Here is a 25036-nt window from a genome sequence, read left to right on the forward strand (position 1 = left end):
TTTGCACAATTTTCAAGTTAGTTCATCTCTATATCTAAAACTAGAGCAAAACACCATTGCTGCTAAGGCAATCTAAAAAATATAAAAACTCCACTCCAAAAAAATTGGTTACATCTTTAAGAGCACAGCATACCTGCAGATTTTCATTAACATGCAATACCACAAGGAAACTTCATTTTCTTCTATTGGAACTTAGGAGCATTTTAGGAAAAAATTCTGGTCACTGGGACGTACAAGATGTAACAATCCGTTAGCTTATTATGACACGGCATGATGTTTTTATTAGAGGCACACTTTGCATCCCCACGAGCAAGTCTCCAGACCCTGCGCACGCATCCTGGACCATGCCGGTCTGCTTTAGGCCCTCATCGCCTCCTCCAGGAAGCTCGCGGGGATCCAGGGCTGAGCCCGCCGCGACTCCTCGGGGCTCACTGCGCCCCACTTCACCTGCCTTTCTACAGAACCTACCGGCCTCCCCCGGGTTAAGCTCCTCCAAGTGGTAACCAGGGAAGATTTTATTTTCACATCCTCGCGCGGCTCAGCGGCACATTGTGGGCGTTTGTATTTGTTAGATAAAAGCAAACTGTAAGACAGGAATAAAGACGCAGACCAACTGAAGAACGGACTTGAGGATATGGGGAGGGGGAAGGGTGAGCTGTGACAGGAGAGTCATGGACATATACACACTAACAAACGTAGTAAGGTAGATAGCTAGTGGGAAGCAGCCGCATGGCACAGGGATATCGGCTCGGTGCTTTGTGACCGCCTGGAGGGGTGGGATAGGGAGGGTGGGAGGGAGGGAGACGCAAGAGGGAAGACATATGGGAACATATGTATAACTGATTCACTTTGTTATAAAGCAGAAACTAACACACCATTGTAAAGCAATTATACCCCAATAAAGATGTTAAAAAAAAAAAAAAAGCAAACTGAACTCCCTGATGAACCTTTTCCTCAGGATTAGAAATTCTTCCAAAGAATATGCAGGAAAAGTAAAGAGTGGGTTTTTTTAGAAAAAAACCCCTCAAAACCACTAACAACTTTAACAAAACAATTTGGTTTTTCTTGTTACTGCTGCACCCTCGTTACACGGATATTTTAGAATTTACATCGGGTCAGAACACTTAATTTTTTTTTTTTTTTTTAAAACACAGAGGTATGAGAAATGCTTTGTCATTGCTGATGGTGTCTGGACCCATCATCAAGTACTCTGTATCCTACACTTGGCCACCCCGCTTAATAAAATCTGCTTTAAAATGTGTCCATAGGGCTTCCCTGGTGGCGCAGTGGTTGAGAGCCCGCCTGCCGTTGCAGGGGACACGGGTTTGTGCCCTGCTCCGGGAAGATCCCACATGCCGTGGAGTGGCTGGGCCCGTGAGCCATGGCCGCTGAGCCTGCGCGTCCGGAGCCTGTGCTCCGCAACGGGAGAGGCCACAGCAGTGAGAGGCCCGCGTACCGAAAACAAAAAAAAATGTGTCCATAAGCGCCCTAAGGAAGCTAAAGTTATATTAATATATAGAAATTCAGCTTCTTATAGTTATTACTTTTTACTGCGGGCTCAGAACCTGGTCTGAATTTTTCCGGCTGAGCTTTCTCCCCTCACCTGAGCTGGCGCCACAAATCCAACGGCTGTTTCCCTGGTAACGCTCCTAGCCCCTGTCCCTCCCCAACTCCCCTCTTCTCGCGAGAAGAAAGAGTCTCGTACTTCCTGTAACTGTAGCTCCACAAGCCGGTCGCTTTCGCCTTAATGCTTGGCTTCGCGCATGTGCAGTGGAGAGTGGCGCGAGCCAGCCGTTTCCGGGCGAAGAACGCGGTGCGTTTTCGGGATTATCTTTGTGGTGTTTGGACTCTTGAGTCCACGCGGGCCGTGGGAGTTAACGTGCGTGTGGACCTGCCGAGGGTTCAGCCAAAGGGGAGTGTGGCCAGACCTTCCACTACCCGTGGTGGAAGGGAGGAAAGAAGCCGTAAAGTTTGTGCTGCGAGAGCCAGGGAGGGAAGCTCTCCGCATTGGGTAGTGTTGACTCGGGGGCAGGGTGGCGGGAAGGGTACTGCTCTTACTCTGTGGGAGACGACTCCATGTATCTGGAACAAGTCTTAACACTTGTCTGCAAGAGATGAGGCCTAGGAAAACAGACAGAGGAAATAATAAATCCTAATGTGGACCAAAACTGCGCACTCTCCCCAACTCACCCGTATCCCCTTCACACCATGAGTATTCGCCCTTCTCAAACTTAAATCCCTATATTTTATCAGCAACACGAATCAGAGATCTCTGGCGTGTGTCGGTCGTGTGCAGAGTTGTTAAATAAAGATCATAGGCAGTTAATGACTTATGCACGAGCATGTGGGAGGAGAGTAATGACATATCTTATTTGGAATACTTTCTCCCAAAACTTGGTATTTTGAATTTCTTATAGCCCTTGGCCTAGTCCTTGTGACATATTCCAAAAACACAACAGGGCGTAATTGCAAGCATAACCACTAACCCTTAAATTACAAAATAAGATATTTTTCTTTATTGGAAGTGTTAAATTATTCTCTGAAGGAAAGAGCCAGTTCTCTGTTGATTACAGTGTGGTGCCAATGAAGCTGTAATTTAGGGTTCCCTTTTCATATACTAATATTAAAATTAGAAAAAGTTAGGAAAGACATTTGAAGATGAGGAAAAGTAGATGCAATTTTTAGTTACCTTATAACAAGTTTGATTTCTTAAATGGAGAAGTAGTTTCTTTTAATTAATTCTACTTTTTGATTTTGAACAGATGCAAGGGGAGCCAAACCCTAGTGCTTCCCTTATTGACAGAACCATCAAGATGAGAAAAGAAACAGAAGCTAGGAAAGTGGTTTTAGCCTGGGGACTCCTAAATGTATCTATGGCTGGAATGATATATACTGAAATGTAAGTTAATTAGCCAAAAAGGGAGGGAAAAGTGAAAATTTAAGAGGCCAATGGTTGGTTCCACAGGTTTTGTGTTTGTTTTAATTTTTGGTGTGGTTTGGTTTTGTTTTGTTACTATTAAAAAGCCTTTTTAATTTTTTCAGGACTGGAAGAATGTGTAGTTTATATTATAATGTGAGATACTGGCCCCTCTGGTATATAGGTAAGTAATTAATTTTCACTGCAATGTAGTTACTCCCAGTGAAAAACTGTGTTCCAGTTTAATTCAGCTTAGTATTCATTCCTTTATTCGACAAATATTTGAGTGCCTGCTGTGTTCCCAAAACTGGGAATACACCAGGAAGGGAACAAGGAATATTCTAGTAGAAGAGACAATCAAATTAATAATACGATTCCAGATAATCAGGAAAAATAAAGTTTGGAGCTGGTAAGATTTGTGTTTGTATTTGTCTCCCTCAATTGCCTTCCCTACTTCTCTACTTTTTCACCTTTCAAGATCAACCCGATTTCTACTCCATTGATGACTTCCTCAGTTTCCTCATCCTTCCTCTCTGTCTGCTCTTCAGTAGTCCTTGGGTATAAAGGGTCCTTATGGCCATTGAAGTAAATTCCAAAGTCTAATACATACATTAAGCTAAAGTCTGTGATAGGGAAGTGGTGTGGCAAGTGGAAGAGCAAGAGTTTTGGAATCTGCATACCTGAGTTAGAATCATGGCTTCAATAACTAGCTGTGAGCTACTGCAAAAGTCACTTGACTTCTTTACAACTGGTGGTTGATCTTTAAAACAAAGATGAAAATGTTTACTGTAAAAGCTTGTAAAGATTAGTGATAATATTTTGAAACTCACTGGTAAATGCCCTACACATAATAGACATTCATTAAGTGAAGTGGTAACTCTTAGGAATAAGAAGATAGTTTTCAATTTTGTTGTTAATCTGCTAAAGTATGCATGGTTTTGTTTCCCCCCTTTAAATGTTCCACCCCCCTTTTAAAAAATAAATAAATTGTTCTCTTCCAGAGCTTGCCCTTGGATTTCTCTTCAGCCTAAACGCTTTATTTGATTTTTGGAGATATTTCAAGTACACTGTGGCACCAACAAGTCTGGTTGTTAGCCCTGGACAGCAAACACTTTTAGGGTTGAAAACAGCTGGTAAGTGTTTCATATCTTTTGCAAAGGTGGGTGAAAGGTTGGCAATAAATCTTTCTCAATTTAATTTTCTCTTCTCATAGACTCAGCTAGAAGGGACTCCTAAGGCCATCTGGTTCAACTGTATTTAACAGTTCTACAATAAATGGTCTTAAGATCAATGATTATCTTTCCTATTTATATAAATTGAGTAACATTCACAGTCTCATGGAATTTTGTTCCATTGTTTAATTACTGTTAAACTTAAATTACTAACTCTTGCTACATTAAAGCCAATTTCTTATTTTGAACTCTATGGAAATGGTAAACAACCATTTGTGTCCTTTGGTAGTAATACTTTATGTAATTTAACAACCAGGTCACTCTATTACTTGCCCTTTTCCTGAAGGAAAAGATTCAGTTCATTAAATCTGTTTTCATAGAAATTTTATTTATACTTACAATTATTTGTTTGTTCCTTCTAGCTGTACAGACTACTCCTCCACGTGATCTGGCAGCACCCCAAATCCCTCCCTCTCCACCTTCTCCTTCAATTCAGGGTCAGAGTGTATTAAGTTATAGCCCATCTCGCTCACCCAGTACCAGCCCCAAGTTCACCACCAGCTGTATAACTGGATACAGCCCTCAGCTACAAGGTCTGTCATCAGGTGGCAGTGGTTCTTATAGCCCTGGAGTGACCTACTCACCCATCAGTGGTTATAACAAGGTAATGACTCTTTTCTCTTGGCCAATCACATTACCATTTTAGAATTGGGAGGTTTGAATTGAAAATCATCTAGTGAGTCGAAACTCCTTCTTTTATCAATGAAGAAACCCAGGACCAGTGGATAATTGACTTGCCCAAATTGCCCATTTAAGAGCTAAGAATAGAAGCCAGATTTCCTGACAGCAGTTAGAAGTTCTTTATATCACATCTTAAAACAAAAGAAAAGATTTAGCTTTTGAAAAGATAACGAACTGAGGTTCACCATCTAGGATTTTTCTGCAGTCTTTAAAACAAGTTGAAATTATGATGATTTTCTACTCTAGTTTCCTTTACTCATGTTTTCCCTCTTTCTTTGCTTCTTTATGTGAAACTTTTATATATTCTTATAGAATATTAATGCTTTTCATCATACTGGAGTATCTTCTAAGCTAGAAACTGGGATTGTCATGTAACTTGACTCTGGAGTATGAATACTCTCCATAGGATGATTAGAAACCTTCATACCATCTCCCACAGTAAAGTGGACTTTAGTTTTAATTTTTAGGCTTGATAGAAACAAAATTGACAAATTTGAAATGTGACTCCTGCCTGATGCATAAGGTTATAAAATAGACGTTAAAAGAGGGATGGTCACATTTTCAAGTACTTTTTTTTGGCCACACCACGTGGCTTGCAGGATCTTACTTCCCTGACCAGGGATTGAACCCGTGTTCCCTGCAGTGGAAGCACGGAGGCCTAACCACTGGACCGCCAGGGAATTCCTGGGATGGTAACATATTCAGATGCTGACACTAGTTAGACTAATATCTCTATAGTTAAATGAGAAATATCTGGAAATGAAATCAACACACTGTCTGCCCTTACCCTTTTACATAATATTCTTTGTAATGAAATTCCATACTACTGGTTACCTAATAATAATTTTGGCAAGTAATGGAATTTAGAAAATTTTGTATAAGTTAAATATTATGAGGGTAATTTATAACCCATAGGTAAATATGACTTTTTAAAATAGTTTTACTTTGTTTTCATGGGAAAAGTACCATATGATCATTACGGAAAGTTAGGAAATTAGTAGAAAAAAATCACTCATCATCCTACCACCCAAACATAATTTCTGTTTAATGCCTACTTAATACTCATCTAGTGGATATACCCTAGTTTACTCTTGAATATTTAAGTTATTTTTATTTCTTAAAAATTATTATTAGTATCTACTAATTAGCTCTGTACATAAAGCTCATAACATTGCTTAATTATCTTGTTTTCTACTATATTATAACCTTGAGCACAAGATTATGTGTTTTTACTCATCTTTGTTCCCTTAGCACAGTGTATGGAATATAGATGCTATATGTGTCTGTTGAATCAAAGTAATACTTTGGAAAAATTAATGAAATTAATAATTATTTTTCTGGAGAAAAAAATGCTAAAATTGATATAGCCACTATGGAGAACAGTATGGAGGTTCCTTAAAAAACTAAAAACAGAACTACCATACGACCCAGCATTCCCACTACTGGGCAAATACCCTGAGAAAACCATAATTCAAAAAGAGTCATGTACCAAAATGTTCATTGCAGCTCTATTTACAGTAGCCAGGACATGGAAGCAACCTAAGTGTCCATAACAGATGAATGGATAAAGAAGGTGTGGCACATATATACAATGGAATATTACTGAGGCATAAAAAGGGACAAAACTGAGTTATTTGTAATGAGGTGGATGGACCTAGAGACTGTCATACAGAGTGAAGTAAGTCAGAAAGAGAAAAACAAATACCATATGCTAACACATATATATGGAATCTAAAAAAAAAAAAAAAGAAAAAGAAAAAATGGTCAGAAGAACCTAGGGGCAAGATGGGAATAAAGATGCAGACCTACTAGAGAATGGACTTGAGGATACAGGGAGGGGGAAAGGTAAGCTGGGACGAAGAGAGTGGCATGGACGTATATACACTACCAAACGTAAAATAGATAGCTAGTGGGAAGCAGCTGCATAACACAGGGAGATCAGTTTGATGCTTGTGACCACCTAGAGGGGTGGGATAGGGAGGGAGGGAGGGAGATGCAAGAGGGAAGAGATATGGGGACATATGTATATGTATAGCTGATTCACTTTGTTATAAAGCAGAAACTAACACACCATAGTAAAGCTGTTATACTCCAATAAAGATGTTAAAAAAAAATAAAATGGTAAAATTGACAAAGTAGTAGAAAACCTAAATAAGGAAGAAAATTTTAAAACTATTAATCAAATACATCCACAGAACACATTAGGGCCCAGAAGTTTTACCACTGAGTTCTTTTAAATTTTCAAGAAACAATTACTTTTTAAACTTTTGATTATGGAAATTTTCAAACACACACAATAATGAAGGGACAAGTATAGTGAACTCCTGTGTATCTATTACCCATCTTCAACAGTTTTCAACATTTTGCTATTGTATGAACAGATCATTCTGATCCAATAAAACATGTTAGATGTGTAAGCTCCAGAGTTAGAAAACTGGAGGAGATTGGTTCAAGATGGCAGAGTAGAAGGACATGTGCTCATCTCTTCTTGTGAGAGCACTGAAATCACAACTAACTGCTGAATAACCATCGAAAGGAAGATGCTGGAACTCACCAAAAAAGATACCCCACAATCAAAGACAAAGGAGAAGCCACATTGAGACAGTAGGAGGGGCGCAATCACAATAAAATCAAATCCCATACCCACCAGGTGAGCAACCCAGAAACTGGAGAACAATTATACCACAGAACTTCTCCTACTGGAGTGAAAGTTCTGAGCCCCATGTTAGGGGGTCTGGCAACATGAGTAGGAATCCCCAGAGAATCTGACTTTGAAGGCCAGCAGGATTTGGTTGCAGGACTTCCACAGGACTGGGGGAAACAGAGACTCCACTCTTGGAGGGCACACACAAAGTCTTGTGTGCACCAGGACCCAGGGGAAGGAGCAGTGACCCCATAGGAGACTGAACCAACCTACCCACTAGTGTTGGAGGGTCTCCTGCAGAGGTGGGGGGTGGCTGAGGCTTACAGTGGGGACAGGGGCACTGGCAGCGGCAGTTCTGGGAAGTACTCATTGGCGTGAGCCCTCCTGGGGGCCGCCCCACCATATATCCTGTAGGCTCCAGTGCTGGGTCACCTTGGGCCAAACAACTAACAGGGAGGGAACACAGCCCCACCCATCAGCAGACAAGTTTTATTGAGCATGGCCCTGCCCACCAGAGAAAGACCCAGTCCCTCTTAGATAGCCTCATCCACCAGAGGGCAGACAGCAGAAGCAAGAGCTACAGTCTTTCAGCCTGCAGAACGAAAACCACAATCACAGAAAGTTAGACAAAATGAAAAAGCAGAGGATTATGTCCCAGATAAAACCCCAGAAAAACAACTAAATGAAGTGGAAACAGGCAACCCTCCAGAAAAAGAATTCAGAATAATGATAGTGAAGATGATCCAGGATCTCGGAAAAAGAATGGAGGCAAAGATTGAGAAGATGCAAGAAATGTTTCACAAAGACCTAGAAGAACTAAAGAACAAACAGATGAACAATACAATAACTGAAATGAAAAATACACTAGAAGGAATAATAGAATAACTGAGACAGAAGAATGGATAAGTGACCTGGAAGACAGAATGGTGGAAATCACTGCCTTCGAACAGAATAGAGTCAGAAACCTGGAATGGTGTCCTGGTATGATCTTGAGAAGTTACCTAACCTCTTATACCTAAAATTAATACAGTAATAATATTTACCACTTACTGAGAGGGTGAAATAAGGTAATGTAAATGAATCATAAAATATTGTGCCCCTTGAGCAAGATAAAACCAGTTAATGAAACAGTAACCCAAATACAGTCACTATATATAAGGATTTAACATGTTAATTGAAATAAAAGAAAAATCAATGTGGAAGAGGATTAACATTTTTATTTGTAAACAGCATTAAATATTATAAAATTTGTTAATCCTTAATTTATTACAAACTAATATAAATTGATCATGAAACCCCAGTAGAAAAAAAATTGTCAACGTACTGGAGTAAGTAGTTAATATAATAGGTAATACTACTGACAAGTAATTGTATTTTTAAGGTGTTTAACTTTATAAGGAAAATGCAAATTAAATATACATTTTTTAGAATTTTATATATCATAAATATTTTTAAATAGTAATGCTGATGGACACATACCAAAATAGGTATTCCTATCTATTCTCTTCTGATAGGAGTATAACTTAGTACAACATTTTCATTTAATAGAATGGAAATGTGTATTAAAAATGTTCATATGCTTTGGTCAAGTCATTTCAGTTCTAGGGATCTCCTAAAGGAAGTCATCAGAAATTAAGCTAAGATTTATGCACAAAGATGCTGATCATAACATTATTCACAGTAACCAAAAATTTTAGACAATCCAAATGTCTAGAATATAAGAATGTAAAAATAAATTATGATAGATTTGTATTACGAAGTATTATATAGCTAGTAAGAATATTTACAAAGGATTTTTATAGAAAAATTCTTGTTAACTTTAAAAAAACAATATAATGCTAAAGGGTATTATCTCAATTATATAAAAACAAAAATATATTAACATATATGTACATTTAAAGAGTTGAAAATACATGAAATGTGAAAAAGGATTATAGTATCTCTAGGTGGTAGAGTTACAAGTATGGCTTATTTTCTTTATGCTTTTCATTTTTTAAAATATACATATAGGGCTTCCCTGGTGGCGCAGTGGTTGAGAGTCCGCCTGCTGATGCAGGGGACACGGGTTCGTGCCCTGGTCCGGGAAGATCCCACATGCCGCAGAGCGGCTGGGCCCGTGAGCCACGGCCACTGGGCCTGCGCGTCCGGAGCCTGTGCTCCACAATGGGAGAGACCACGGCAGTGAGAGGCCCGCATACCGCAAAAAAAAATAAAATAAAATATACATATATTACTTTTTTGGAAAATAGACTATTTTTAGAACAGTTTCACGTTCACAGCAGAATTAAGAGGAATAGAAAAGAGATTTTCTGTGTACCCCTGCCCCCGGCACAGGCACAGCTTCCCCCACTATCAACATCTTGCTGCAGAGTTGTATGAATAGAAGAGCCTGCACTGACACATCATTATCACCCAGAGTCCATAGTTTACATTAGCATTCACTCTTGGTGGTGTACGGTCAATGTGTCTGGACAAACATATGACATGTATCCACCATTATGGTTTCATACAGAGTAATTTCATTGCCCTAAAAATCCTTTGTGCTCTGCTTATACATCCTACCCCTACCCCAACCTTTTCCACAATCATACAATATGTAGCCTTTTCAGATTGGCTTCTTTCACTTAGTAATATGCATTTAAGTTTCCTCCACGTCTTTTCATGGCTTGCTAGCTCATTTCCTTTAGTGCTGAATAACATTCCATCATCTGGATGTACCACAGTTTATCCACTGACCTACTGAAGGACATCTTGGTTGCTTCCAAGTTTTGACAGTTACGAATAAAGTTTCTTATAAACGTCTGTGTGCAGGTCTTTGTATGGACATAAATTTTCAGCTTTGGGGGGTAAATGCCAAGGAGGAGGATGTTTGTTATGGTAATAGTACGTTTAGTTTTGTAAGAAACTGCCAAACTGTCTTCCAAAGTGACTGTTTTGCATTCTCACCAGCAATGAATCCAAGTTCCTGTTACTGTACATCCTTGCCAGCATTTGGTGTTGTCAGTGCTCTGGATTTTGGCCATTCTAATTGGTGTGTGCTCTTTGAAAGTCAAAAACCAAAACAAAGAAATTTTAGTTAAAGAAAAATAAAATAAAGTTCTTTTATTTTGTATAGTTGGCCAGCTATAGTCCCTCTCCATCTTCTCCATACCCTACCACTGTTGGACCAGTGGAGAACAGTGGATTGAGATCTCGCTACCGTTCTTCACCCACCGTCTACAACTCCCCTACTGACAAAGAAGACTACATGACAGACCTACGAACCTTGGATACTTTTCTTAGAAGTGAAGAAGAGAAACAGCATAGAGTTAAGCTGGGTACATATATATTTTATTTAGATCTATTGTACGTATTTTTGTGTCATTTTACGTTATCTTCAACCTTTACTTTGATCCCATACATAAATGTTTAAGTCCTTTAGTAATACACCTTGTGTAGCTTAGGAGAGAAATACATTTTGGTTTTGTATTTTGTTCAGTTAGAAGAATTAAGTTCACCAAAATTTAAGATGTAAAATATAGCTGAGTTAACGGAAATCTTGAACCTTTTGTCTACATTACTATTGAAAGCTTTTTCGTGTAAGTTATAATTTGTTTAAAAGTTGAGGTCATAAAACTGTTTTTGATGCGGTCCGCAGCAGAGCTTCGTGAAGTGATAGTTGTCTCCTTTCAGGTAGTCCTTGGGAAGGTTGGTGTGGCAGGGAGGCTGGAGAGAGCATGGATTTACTCCAGAAGTGCTGTTGTTTTTGGAACATTTTTTAACTTGTCTCTAGTTTGCCTTGGGAAGCAGTGTTAGCAAATCTTAATCTATTTGGGGTGGATTTGATTATTACAAAGTCTATTATTGAAACCAAGTTAGGCTATTGAGCCGAGTAATGATTTTTCCCCCTCAGGAACTTTCACAGAAAGCACATTAGGTGCTAAAGCATGGCCACAGTGAGGAAGCCAATTATTGGACCATGGCTCTTTGTGTCACTTGAAATCTCTCTATTGATTTTTAATTTAATTTTGCCTGAAAGTGCCACAAATGTCAAAGAAACAAATCAATATTATCTTGTTATTTGTTGATACATGCTTTTTTTTCTTTTTAAATTTTGAAATATTTCAAGGATACCGAAAATTATAGAGTGGAATACAAAGAACCCTATGTACCCTCTACATATTTTTGTCATATCCAGGTATTTTCTGACTTGCATTTTTATTTCTTCGTTGACATATAGGAGTTATTTAGAAATATTGTTTGGAAGTATTATTGGTGATTGGTGTTGCTTTTAATTTCCAAGTGTGTGAAATGAAAGGCTTTGTTATCTGTTTTTTCCTAAGTTAATTGTACTCTGGCTAGAGATTTTGATCTGTACCCTATTAATTTTTTAATATTTTTTTATTTTTTTCGGTACATGGGCCTCTCACTGTTGTGGCCTCTCCCGTTGCGGAGCACAGGCTCCGGACGCACAGGCCCAGCAGCCATGGCTCACAGGCCCAGCCGCTCCACGGCACGTGGGATCCTCCTGGACCGGGGCACGAACCCATGTCCCCTGCAGTGGCAGGCGGACTCCCAACCACTGCGCCACCAGGAAGCCCCCCCACAGTTTGTTTGTTTTAGCCAGTTTGGACTGATAGTTCTTTCTTCAGTGGTGTCTGAACTGCTGTTTAACTAACTCATTGAGCTCTTTGTCTTCTTTTCTTTTTTCAGTTTTCAGAGTTTCATTTGGTTCTCTTTCAGATATGCCTGATTTAGAGTATCTTGTTTTGTTCTTATATTTTCAATTCTTTTTCCTATCTCAATCACTTTAAACGTGCTTTTTAAAAGTCTCTGTCAAGTAGTTCAGTTATCTAAAGTTCTTGGAGATTACATGCTAACATTTTTTTCTTGTTGACTCATTTGCTTGGAGACATGTTTCCCTGTGATTTATGTAATTTTTGTTTGTTTTTGGTAAGCTCATCTTCAGAAGAATTTTATCTGTGCTTTTTCTGTCCTAGGCAGGCTGGATGGAAGCCTTGTTTCCTGCTAGCAGTTTTATATTTGCCTCTACCGGGTGCCTAAGGAACATCATTGACCTTGAACTAACTTAAGTAATTTTGGGGCTTGGAGGTTCCTGGACCTCACAGGGAGTGTAAACGGGCACTATAAACCCATGTGAAGATAGATCTGTAATTTTTAAATCTCTGGGGGTTTCTTTTTAAACAGCCTAAGAGAGACAAGCTTCCTTATTATTTCCTGGTGTCAGTGGACAGATGTTTTTTCCTTATCCACTGAGAATGTGGCCCTTTGAGGTTCCTGGCTCTATGCAGGGTGCAGGGAATAGAGACAGGAAGAAGGTCTCAGTCCAGCTGTCTACCTCTCCTGGACCTGTATCCACATTTCCAGTTCCCAGGCACTGAAATCAAAGCTGATAGGTTTCCCAAAGCCTACAAAATGCTCCAGAGCAGCCACGGCATCAGCTCACATGCAGGCCACTGGCCACCGTGACTTTCAATTCCCTCTTCATTTTTAGCCAGTGACTCTTCCTCTTACATTATTGCAAGCTCCATTATTCATTTAAATTATATATTTTATTTGATAAGCATATATATATCTGGAGATGTTTCAGGTTACCTGATTTGTTATGTTGCCAGACTTCCAAATCTCTTTGTGCTTTGATTCTTTGGTCTTTGTGGTTCTCCAGCTACAGGTTTTGTGCTATTTTGGTGGTGGTGGTCATTACAAAGAAGCCCTATTGTGTCACTTGCTATATATATTTTCCTTGTACTTTGGCTAATGTACAACAGATATAAAAACATATTTCTGTCATCTGTATAAAACTTCTTTTGTCATCTAAAGCCACACTTTATTGAAATTTTAGTTCAAGTTTTCTCTCAGAAAGCTTGATTATCATTTTCAAAGTTAATAGTCAAAATAATTAATCAAAATAGGATAAACTTTGTGCTCTATCATGACCATGTCTCTTACCTTCCTTTTTTATTCCCTATTTATTAAATCATTTGTGCTTTTTTAAAACTTCTTTTCTTGACATTAATTCATTCCTCTAAGTCAGTGTTACCAGAAGTCCTACTTGAAATTTTTTTACCCCAAGTGTGGTATTTATTATATGTAATTATTTATTTTCATGTCAGCATGAAACTACTTTCACCAGTGCTACTAGCACAAGACTGGCTAACCTTCAAGGTTTTGATGCTGTGACTTGAAATACTGCCACATATTCCTTTCATGATTTCTCATCTTTTGTGCCTGTAAACATCACTAGAAAAACAGTTTATTTTACAGTCATTCCTTTTAAAAATTCTGCTAAGATAAAAAAAAACTAGTTTTTATTTGTGACTTTTGTGTGAGGGTATAAAATATTAATTGATACTTTTGATATCAGGTAAACTCTGAAAAAATAAACTCTTCATAAGTATCATATAGTTGTCGTTGAAAATTTGCTCTTTATTCAGGAACTGGGCTAGATGCTCGGGAAAAAAAATACTCCCTGCCCTCAAAGAGCTCAAATTTTATTTGGAAAAAGAAACAGGCCTTAAAGTGTGATAAGTACTGTGGTAGATTCCTCTGTAGTATTAAGTCCCTAAATTTGACTATTTACATTTCCTAAAAGTAAATTTATAAATTTAGAAGTGTAATCAGCAGATGGTCTCTTAATACAAGGCAGGAATTACTACAGACTATAAATAGAACACAGTGTAGTACAGGGAAGAGTGAGTTTAGCTGCTAGCCAAAAGACTAGTTTATTAATAAGAGGCTGTAATTATCCCATTCAGAAAGAGCTTCCAAAAATTCAAGCAAGAACTCCTTAGCCTATTTATTTCCTGAAGAAATTTGTCTTTTGTTTCTCTCTGAATCATTTGAAAGTCTTAGAGAATGAAACAAGCTTAATTTTACAACAAAAATAAACAGACACTTTCAGCCACTTAGAGAGCATATGGCTTTCAAAGTGATACTGCTCAGAAAATGTTCTTTTTAATTTTCCATTTCTCTGAAGAAGAGAGAACGTTGGGAGCAGGGAGGAGAGGAGGCTTTGTCTTTTTTTTTTTTTTTTTTTTTTTTTGGCGGTACGCGGGCCTCTCACTGTTGTGGCCTCTCCCGTTGCGGAGCACAGGCTCGGGACGCGCAGGCTCAGCGGCCATGGCTCACGGGCCCAGCTGCTCCACGGCATGTGGGATCTTCCCGGACCGGGGCACAAACCCGTGTCCCCTGCATCGCCAGGCGGACTCTCAACCACTGCACCACCAGGGAAGCCCGAGGCTTCGTCTTTGATTGCCATTGCCATCCAGATTCCTGGATACCCAGAGTTCATATAGCAGCTCCAGATATCAAAATTACTACAACACACTGATAATCTTTAAATTAATCATTGTAGGAAGCCCAGATTCTACTTCGCCTTCCACCAGTCCTACTTTCTGGAACCACAGTCGTTTTATGGGGGATTATGCACAAACTTTAAAGAAGTTTCAGTATCAGCTTGCCTGTAGGTCTCAGGCCCCATGTGCTAACAAAGATGAAGCTGATCTCAGTTCTAAACAAGCTGCAGAGGAGGTAAATGGAAAATAAAAATGACTTGATATTTATGATTTACAGATTGTTAGAAAGTCTTTTCTTCTTCTGGAACTTTTTTTTCTGTAACCTCCACTTCTACTGGCTAGAAACATAAATCTGGCACACATTAAACGGTAGAAAGACTCCTTAAGTTTGTGTACCCAAAACTGAATTATATTGTACGTTTTACTCTTTATGACACATAGTTAACATTACTTTCCTGCCTAAAACATTTTTCTGCACTCATTTATATTGAAAAGGTATCTCAGGTATCTACTTGTACTTATTAGCATATACAAGACTCTTGCTCTTGAAATACATTTAGATTAGAACATTTGATATTCTGTAACTTCATCAGTTTAAAAGCAAATAAAGGATTTAAATTTTGTTCTTAAAAGCAAGAAGAATGTTCTTCAAACATATCAATGTAAGGAATTTTAAATATATATGTGTGCATGAATTGCAACTACTGCATATTAATTAGATCAGTATTGATATTCATGAAGTTTTTTCCAAAGTATTCCAAATATTTCTGAGGGTGGGGGAAGGAATGATTGATAACTGGCATTTTATTTGGTTGTTCATTTTAAACATTTTTAATAGGTCTGGGCAAGAGTGACTATGAATAGACAACTTCTTGATCATATGGATTCATGGACAGCCAAGTTCAGAAATGTAAGTTCTGACATTACTCTTTGGACAATATTAGTGCCTCTTAATGTACAAAGTATGTTGTTAGAATATCAGTTAGAGATGTTAATTATTAGAATATCAGAATTAAGTATTATTAAAAGTACAATATGTGTGGCACATATATAAGAATAAACATGACGTTTACCATATAGTGTCCGTATTCTTGGGGATTTTTTTTCCTTCTGTATTTAGCAAATCAGTGTATTTTGAGTGGATAAAGGAACAGTGTATTTAGTTGCTAAGATTTTCCCTTTCCCAACATCTCAATTTTACTTTTCAAAGAGCTTTCCTGTCAGTCTGTTATGTGTCCAGAAATGTGAGGGGAGCAAAAATGAGGTCCTTTATGTCAGAAAACTTCAGAGTTAGAGAACATAACATATGCTTGAAGCTACTTCAGAGTATATCAATTTCTTCGATTTTTCTAAAGAAGAACCTTCTAATCTTTGGCCTAGAGGTTGGCAAGGCCAGCTCTTGCATATACAGAGTGAGTTAGTTCCCTGGTTTCAACCCTGCCTCTTTCTGTTGTTCTCTGTAGTACCCATTTGTCCGGATTCCAGGGGGGCGAATTGGCCCCTCCTTCACTGCAGGAAGCCCCTCCACTTAGATTCTGTAGAGGCTGCCGCTTCTTCCACTGTTTGATCCTTCAACACTCATCCACCCACTGTATAGTTTCTAGAAATATGTTGAAATCACTTGTTCTTTTTTATTCTTTTTTTTTTTTTTTTTTTTTTGCGGTACGCGGGCCTCTCACTGTTGTGGCCTCTCCCGTTGTGGAGCGCAGGCTCAGCGGCCATGGCTCACGGGCCCAGCTGCTCCGCGGCATGTGGGATCTTCCCAGACTGGGGCACGAACCCTTGTCCCCTGCATCGGCAGGCGGATTCTCAACCACTGCGCCACCAGGGAAGCCCCTTTTTTATTCTTTTACTATAATTTAAATAGGGTATCAAGAAGGAGTGCTGAAAGTAGTAGCCTACTTTCTTGAACCAGAAGCCTGATTGGCTTTTTTGAATAAGAATTCCAGAGCCAGCCCTAGAACTACTCAATCAGGTTTTCTGGGAATGAGGCCTAGATCTCTCTCCTGGAGCTAGTAGATAATTTTGTTGCAGGCTAGGAGTGGCTGGCAAGTAGGATACACTTAATAAATGTTGGAAGAATGAACAAGTGAAATGATGTCCTAGAACTGTACTTTCTTTTATTTCCACTCATAGGCTTATCTAAAAATGTTAATATATTTATAAAGTCTTGGTCAGAAGTATTAGCTTAGAAGAAATACAAACACAGTCCTTTACCTGAATTCCTTAGGCTACAATGTTCTGAAATTTAGGGTTTTTTGTAGTTTTTTTTAAAAAGCAGTATATGCATATACCATATATTTTGTAATACAGTAGCAGGGTCTTGTTAGTACTCAGTAATCAACCACATTAATGTTTCTGCAGCAGAGCATATAAACTGTCACACTAGGTAGGATAAAGTCTAATAATAGCTTCACAGGAATTCAGTTCAGGTCTTGCCAGTATATCAAATTTTCTTGCTAAATAAATTATAAAAACACTTCATTTTCAGAGGCTTTTTAATTCAAAAATTTTATAATGAATTGTATAGACTTGTATTTGATCTGAAGCTTGTTTTCATCCTTCTACTTTATGGTTAAACAGAAGTGTGGAAACAGAAATGGTGGTTGAAGTTGCTGTGAACAAACACAAAACACATAACACAAAAACTAGATGGGGTATTTCCTTGGGCAGTCTTTTCACATCCCAGAATGAGTTTGATATCAGCCATGCAAAGTGGAATTTGAAATTCCTAGTCCTAAAGTGAATATGTAATATTCACAAACTAGTTTCAAATACAGTAAAATCTGTTTTCCACATGGTTAGGGGATTGAGTGAGCCTGCTGAGAGCTAATCTATGTTATGTTATGTTATGTAATGTTAATCTAAGTTATGTTTAGTTTTAAAAACTATTCTACTGATCACAAACCAGTATAAATGCTACATGTGTAAATGTGTGAATAATTACCCTAGAAATGTAAACTGAAGATGATCCTTTTAGCTAAGTATAATGATCCTAGAAAGAAGAATTTAAGAAAAACTTAACATGTAGCTGAAAGTTTTATATCTTTAAAAAATAGGCATATGTGATTTAAGAATATAACTTTGTCAAGTTATACTCCGTTAGCATATTTACTTATCTCTCTCTAGACTTCAGGTAGCTGCTACTTCCATTCTCTTTCACTATACTCTGTTAATATTCAAGTACAAGACAGCAAAAATAGTTTCATGAAAATAATTATTTGAGAAATGCTTTAAAATTGCGTGTGTAAAATCATTACCTCATTTCTTCCTAGTGGATCAATGAGACAATATTAGTGCCACTTGTACAAGAGATTGAGTCTGTCAGCACACAAATGAGGCGAATGGGTTGTCCAGAGCTGCAAATAGGAGGTATGTGAAAATAGAGCCCAGCGTTTGAGTTCCTTCAGTGAATCTGCCAAGTGGAAAATTTCTTCTTGTAATGGGCTATTTAACAACACCTTTTGTTATCTTGAAGTGAAGAAAAAAACTAAATGTCTATAATATCACTTTTTAAAAAATATAACAGTTTTATTGAGATATATGCAGTTCACCCATTTAAAGTCTACAATTCAAAGGTTTGGGTTGTGCAAACCATCCCCACAGTCACGTTTGAATAGTTCATCACCCCAAAAGGAAACCCCATAGACCCGTTTCCAACCACCACCCATCCTCCAGCCCTAGGCAACTACCAGCCTACTTTCTGTCTCATTATATAGGCCTGTTTTGGATATTTCATCTAAATGGGATCATACAATATGTTGTCGTTTGTGACTGGCTTCTCTCACTTAACAATGTTTTCAGGGTTCATCCATGTTGTAGTGTTTATCAGTACTTCATTTCTTTTTATTGCCAAATAATATCCCATTGTTTGGATCTACCACATTTTGTTTACCTGTTCATCATTTGATTGACATTTGGGTTGTTTTCACTTTTTTGGTTATTATGAATAATGCTGCCATGAACACATACATACAAATGTTCGTGTGAATATATTTTAATTTCTCTTGGGTATTACCCAGAAGTGGAATTGCTAAGCCATATGGTAAATCCATGTTTAACCTTTTGAGGAATTGCCAGACTGTTTTCTAAAGCAGCTGCACCATTTTACATCCCCACCTACAGTGTATAAGGGCTCCAGTTTCTCACATCCTTGCCAATACTTGTTATTATGTGTCTTTTTCAGTTATCCTAATGCATATGAAATGGTATCACATTGTATTTTTAGTTTGCATTTCCCTGATGGCTAATGATGTTTAGCATCTTTTCATGTGCTGGTCCATTCATATATCTTCATAAGCAAAATATCTTTTCAGATCCTTTACCCAGTTTTTTTTCCCCTTTACCTATTTTTAAATTGGGTTACTTGTCTCTTTATTATTGAGTTGTAGGTGTTCTTTATATAGTCAAGATACAAGTCTCTTATTAGATATTAATTTAAAATTGTACAAAGCATAAAAAATGTGTACAGTGCTAATTTAAAGTCCCCTTTTTTCAATATAAGAAAAATACATTTTTCTTATCTGCTAAAAATAAAATTATTAAGGTTTTGTGTAATATAATTTGCCTAAAGTATATATATACTATAACTTATTTAGTGTTAAATAATTAGGTTTCAAAATAAATAAGGAATATTTTAGTCAATCAGCTTTCTAGAGAATAAATTTCTCTTTGAAATATGTAAGGGCTTTGGATTGCACATTAACACTTTCTACTTGCTTTTGGGTATCTTTTTTTAATCAGTCTTTATTCTCTGGAATAAGTATAGTGTTGTGCATCACTAAAGTACCCACGTGTTGAGTATCCGTATATTTTGTATATAATGTATACAACACTCACATTAACCTTGAAAGCTAGCTTTTAGTGCCACATTTTATGGATCAGACTACTAAGACTCAGAGAGGTTAAGTAACTTGCCCAGTGTCACAGAGCAGTGATTTGAGGCCAGAGCTTTCTGACTCCAAAGTCAGAAGGTTACTTTCTTGGTAATGTTATTTGAACCTATGCTTATCCTTTTTGAGCTTTTTTATAAGCTATAAAAATATGTTATGTTTCACAACATTTTTACCAGTGTGATGTGCTTTTTAAAAAAGAATAACATTGTTTTATCACTGTGAAAGCAACATGCATATGTTCATTGTAGAAAATTTGGAAAGTACAGAAATACACAAAGAATATTACCCATGATTGCGCTTCAGTAGATAACCACAATCAATCGTTTTAAATCACTTATTCCTTTTGGAGAAAAATACTATGATACTATATATATCAATGGTAAGTTATACCATAATTTAACAACATTAAAATGTGAAAAGTGTATATTTAGGAGTTGAGCAAATAGTACATATGTATGTATATATTTTTAATTAAATTGGGGTCATACTGTTTTGTTACCTGCTTTTTTCCCTCTACTTTTTCTATTTTGTTAAATATTCTCCAGTACTATTTTTATGGCTAGTTTGTATTTCTTTTTTATGTATGTAATATATTGTATTTAACTGATCTTTATTATTTAAAATTTAGAAGATTTTCCCTTTGCTGTTATTAATAATACTGTAAGTAAATGTCCTTTTACCTAAATATTTGTGTACATTCATAATTATTTCCTTAGGATAATTTCTTAGGAGTGAAGTTGTAAGTTCAATAGGTATAAATATATTAAGGCTTTTAATATACATAACCCTTCAAAAAGCTTATACCAATTTATATTCTAGCAATAATGTCACATATAAGAAAGCCTTTTTCCCAACATTGGGTATTACTAGTATGGTTGTACATTTTGAAACTTTTTGTTGGTTTATTCATTTCTTTGGATAGTTGTCTTTCATGAAGTGATGAGCGAAATCACTCATAAAAAGTGTTCACTTGTCACTGGCATAATGGGCAACTTTTAATTCAACCTGATTTTGAAAGCTCTCATGTGTCTTTTTATATATACTCCACAAAAATCTTCTATTAGTTGTTTATAGATCTGGCAAAATGGATTTGGCTGTTTTTGGAGTATGCATGTGTTTGTTTAACTCTGGCCACCTTGCCAGAAATGATCAAATATTTTGTAGGTAAAGTAGATAATGCAGCTTGTTAAGATAAACTATCGTTGCTTTCCTTTATTCCTTCAACATCTATTGAAGGAAGAGCATTTGAAGTTTTTTCAAAGATCCACATGAGGAATAATCTGTTTTCTGTGTGTTTTAATTTTAACAGAGGCTAGTATTACTAGCTTGAAGCAGGCTGCTCTGGTCAAAGCTCCACTCATTCCAACTCTAAATACAATCGTGCAGTATCTAGACCTCACGCCAAATCAGGAATACTTGTTTGAAAGGATCAAAGGTAATTATTGATTTGAAGAGGGAAAAAAATGAGAGCTTTTTCACTAGTTTGAAATTTTATACAGGTAAAATGGAACAAAATTTTTTTTTAATTATAAGTATCACTGAAGTGTGATCTTATTTTATAAATATGTATTTAATAATGGCTTTATTAAGGCTTATACTTGAACAACTTTTGAGTTTTATATTCTGTATGCTTAAAAATGGTCAAAATAATGTAGTTAGCCTTGAATACATTAATTACTAATTTTGTTCTAAATAGTGAAACTTAAATATGAGCTAAATGGGCTCACATGAATATTTCACTCATTTTCTATTCTTAAGCTACCAAGAATGGATGCCACAATGACATTCTTTATAATTTCAGCATGCCGATCCTATTTCTTTCGATTTTTATAAGTCATATGTAATACGTTGCTTCTTTATATTTCTGTTATATTCTGATTATTTGGGGGAAATATGATCTTCTGAGGAGACTGACTTGAGTCTCAGGAAATTTAGCCTCCCTGGTACTCCCACATACTCTCTTTATGCCTCCCTACATTTATTTGGATAAACTCTGTAAAATGTTCTCATCACTAAAACAAGTTTTAGAAATAGTATTTCACTCTTTAGATTTATCATAAATCTTAATTTGAAAATGTAATGTTGCCCCTTCTCTAGTCTCGGTTTGGACTGAGGTTTAGGAATAAACATTTATCATGACTTACTTAGGAATAAACATTTATCATGACTTACGTACTTATTTATTTATGGCTGCATTAGGTCTTCTTTGCTGCGCGTGGGCTTTCTTTAGTTGTGGCGAGTGGGGGCTACTCTTCGTTGTGGTGCACGGGCTTCTCATTGCAGTGGCTTCTCTTGTTGCGGAGCACGGGGTCTAGGCAAAAGGAATTCAGTAGTTGTGGCTCGTGGGCTCTAGAGCACAGGCTCAGTAGTTGTGGCGCACGGGCTTAGTTGCTCCAAAGCATGTGGGATTTTCCTGGACCAGGGCTCGAACCTGTGTCCCCTGCATTGGCAGGTTGATTCTTAACCACTGAACCACCAGGGAAGTCCCCATGGTGCTATTTAATTTTTTATATCTTGTATTTCTTTGTCTGCATGTTTTGATCAGGTTTTTAGATGTTATACTTTCCTTATTGTAACCCCTTAGCCTTTTTTTTTTTTTTTTTTGCGGTACGCGGGCCTCTCACTGTTGTGGCCTCTCCCGTTGCGGAGCACAGGCTTGGGACGCGCAGGCTCAGTGGCCGTGGCTCACGGGCCCAGCTGCTCCGCGGCATGTGGGATCTTCCCGGACCGGGGCACGAACCTGTGTCCCCTGCATCGGCAGGTGGACTCTCAACCACTGCGCCACCAGGGAAGCCCCCCCTTAGCCTTTTTTTTTCCTTCTTTCTTGTATATTCTTAGCTTATTTTATTTTACCTTTGTTGCTACAGAACTTTCCCAAGGAGGCTGTATGAGCTCATTTCGATGGAATAGAGGTGGAGACTTCAAAGGCCGCAAGTGGGATACAGACCTGCCCACTGATTCTGCTGTAAGTCCCCAGTTTTATCAGTTTGACATTTTTGTTATTGGGTTTATTTTTCCATTATAAAAATGAATATTAAAAAGAACTTAGAGGGAATTCCCTGGCAGTCCAGTGGTTGGGACTCAGTGCTGGCTGTCACTGCCATGGGCCCGGGTTCAATCCCCGGTCAGGGAACTAAGATCCTGCAAGCCACACAGTGAGGCCAAAAAAGAAAATAAATAAATAAATGAATAAATAAATAAAAATGAAAATAAAATAAATAAAATAAATAAAAATGAAAAATAAATAAATAAATGAATAAATAAATAAAAATGAAAATAAAATAAATGAATAGAAACTAAGTAGAAATACAAAATTTTTGTACCAGCATCTTAACCCAACCACTGTTAATATTTTGGTATATTTTCTTCTTTTTTTTTCTTTACTTATATTGTGCTATTTTTAATGTTTTTATCGATACAGATATAATAATCCCATATGTAAAATTATGTCTCCTGCTTTTTTTCACTTTTCAGTGTTATTTGCACTATTACACACTGTCATTTAACTGTTCTCCTATATTGGACCTAAAAGTTTGGGAAACATGTAGTGGGGGAGGGATTTTTGTTTTTCTGTCTTAAATAATACTGCCAGGAGTAACATAATGCATGTTTCTTTCTTATTTAGGATTATGATTTTAAGAAAGATTCCTAGAATTAGATTTATGAAATCAAAGAGTATAAAGTTTTTGAGCATTTAAGAGTTTTTCAAAATTATGTTTGTTTTGTTTTTTATAGTGACTGTTATGTGTGAAAATGAAGTTTAAATGCTGATACTCAAATTCAGAATTGAATGTATGTGTATTTTATTTTGATTTTGCTGTTAATTACCTATATGGGTGTGAATGATCCCCTTAACAGAAAACTAGGAATGTCTTGCTCTAATCTTTTCATTTCATAGATTTCATCTTACAGATATAACCACTTGAAAACATTTTTGCTAATTCTTTCTTTGGAGAAAAACTTAAAAATTGGAGTCATGCGCTTCCCTGGTGGCGCAGTGGTTGAGAGTCCGCCTGCCGATGCAGGGGACACGGGTTCGTGCCCCAGTCCGGGAAGATCCCACATGCCGCGGAGCGGCTGGGCCCGTGAGCCATGGCCGCTGAGCCTGCGCGTCCGGAGCCTGTGCTCCGCAACGGGAGAGGCCACAACAGTGAGAGGCCCGCGTACCGCAAAAAAAAAAAAAAAATTGGAGTCATTATAAACATGTTTTAAAAGTACCACATACATACTTGATCGATTTTCATGCTGACTTTGAAAAATTGTTTCCTCGTCTTCAGATCATCATGCATGTGTTTTGCACCTACCTTGATTCCAGACTACCTCCACATCCTAAATACCCTGATGGAAAAACATTTACTTCTCAGCACTTTGTTCAGACACCAAATAAACCAGGTATAAACAACCTCTCCTAAAAGGATGAATTGAGCTTTTCACATGAAATACATCTAGTGGTTTGGTTTTGTTTTTTTAATGTAGCATATTTCCTTTACAGACGTGACAAATGAGAATGTTTTTTGCATTTATCAGAGTGCTATCAACCCTCCCCATTATGAGCTAATCTACCAGCGTCATTTCTACAGTCTTCCAAAGGTACTTCTAAATGTAGCAGTTGCTATTACTAATGTCATGGATGACTTGCTTTGTTAATATTTTTAAAATTAGATTCTCTTGTTTATGGAATAGGTAAACTTTTTAAATTAGGGAAAAAATGCTAGTTTTGTATCCCTTTTTTTAAAACTATAAAAGTAATATGTGCTTAATTTGGAGAATTATGAAGAAAAGGAAGAAAAGTTCATTATTCCATTATTTACAGGAAGCTCTTGTTAACATTTGGTACAATTTTTTTGATAAATTTCATTTTGGTCTTTTTCTGTACTTATTTATGGGTTGAAATCATATTATTTATGTAGTTTTATATCCTTTTTAAAATTAATGTTATAATTTTCCATGCCTTTAAGAATCTTCGTTAAAACACTTTTTAATGGCTATTTTAAAACTTCACAATAAAATTATAACATAATTTATTTAACCACTCCCCTACAGTTAGATATTTTGGATGTTTCTAAGTCTTCATTATCATAAATACCTTTATGCATATAGCTGTCTGCATTTTGGGTAGTTTTTTAGCCTGAAGTCCAAAAATGGAATTCTAGGTTATAGAATATTTTCAAGGCTGTTAAAATATGTTATCAAAAAGATGATTGTACCAGTTTACACTTCTATCCAGGTATTTTACTTTTGATTACAAACATCAGTTCTGTTGATGACCTTTGCAGTTATTTTTGTTACCAGCATCTATACTAAGAAATTTTACATAGACTATAATCATAAATTGTATCCTTCACTTCATCAGATACCCGGAAGAGAATATT

The 25036-nt window shown here is 37.1% G+C and overlaps 1 protein-coding gene across 3 annotated transcripts in view; it reads left to right on the plus strand.

Annotated features, from left to right (window-relative positions):
- Positions 1-1694: 1694 nt before the first annotated feature.
- Positions 1695-25036, plus strand: part of TMEM209 (transmembrane protein 209) — a 28963-nt gene continuing 5621 nt past the window's right edge. Inside the window, exons 1-13 of one of the 3 annotated variants that reach the window (XM_033432462.2) lie at positions 1696-1813; positions 2763-2899; positions 3043-3101; positions 3919-4050; positions 4512-4753; positions 10590-10791; positions 14829-15004; positions 15608-15679; positions 18045-18141; positions 20974-21099; positions 22532-22629; positions 23942-24056; positions 24157-24254. In XM_033432462.2, the coding sequence (XP_033288353.1) occupies positions 1748-1813; positions 2763-2899; positions 3043-3101; positions 3919-4050; positions 4512-4753; positions 10590-10791; positions 14829-15004; positions 15608-15679; positions 18045-18141; positions 20974-21099; positions 22532-22629; positions 23942-24056; positions 24157-24254 (1620 nt within the window). In that variant the 5' untranslated portion in view covers positions 1696-1747. The other 2 variants (XM_033432463.2, XM_049714499.1) reach the window with 2 other exon arrangements.

Source organism: Orcinus orca, chromosome 9, assembly GCF_937001465.1.
Source record: "Orcinus orca chromosome 9, mOrcOrc1.1, whole genome shotgun sequence".
Taxonomy (NCBI): Eukaryota; Metazoa; Chordata; class Mammalia; order Artiodactyla; family Delphinidae; genus Orcinus; species Orcinus orca.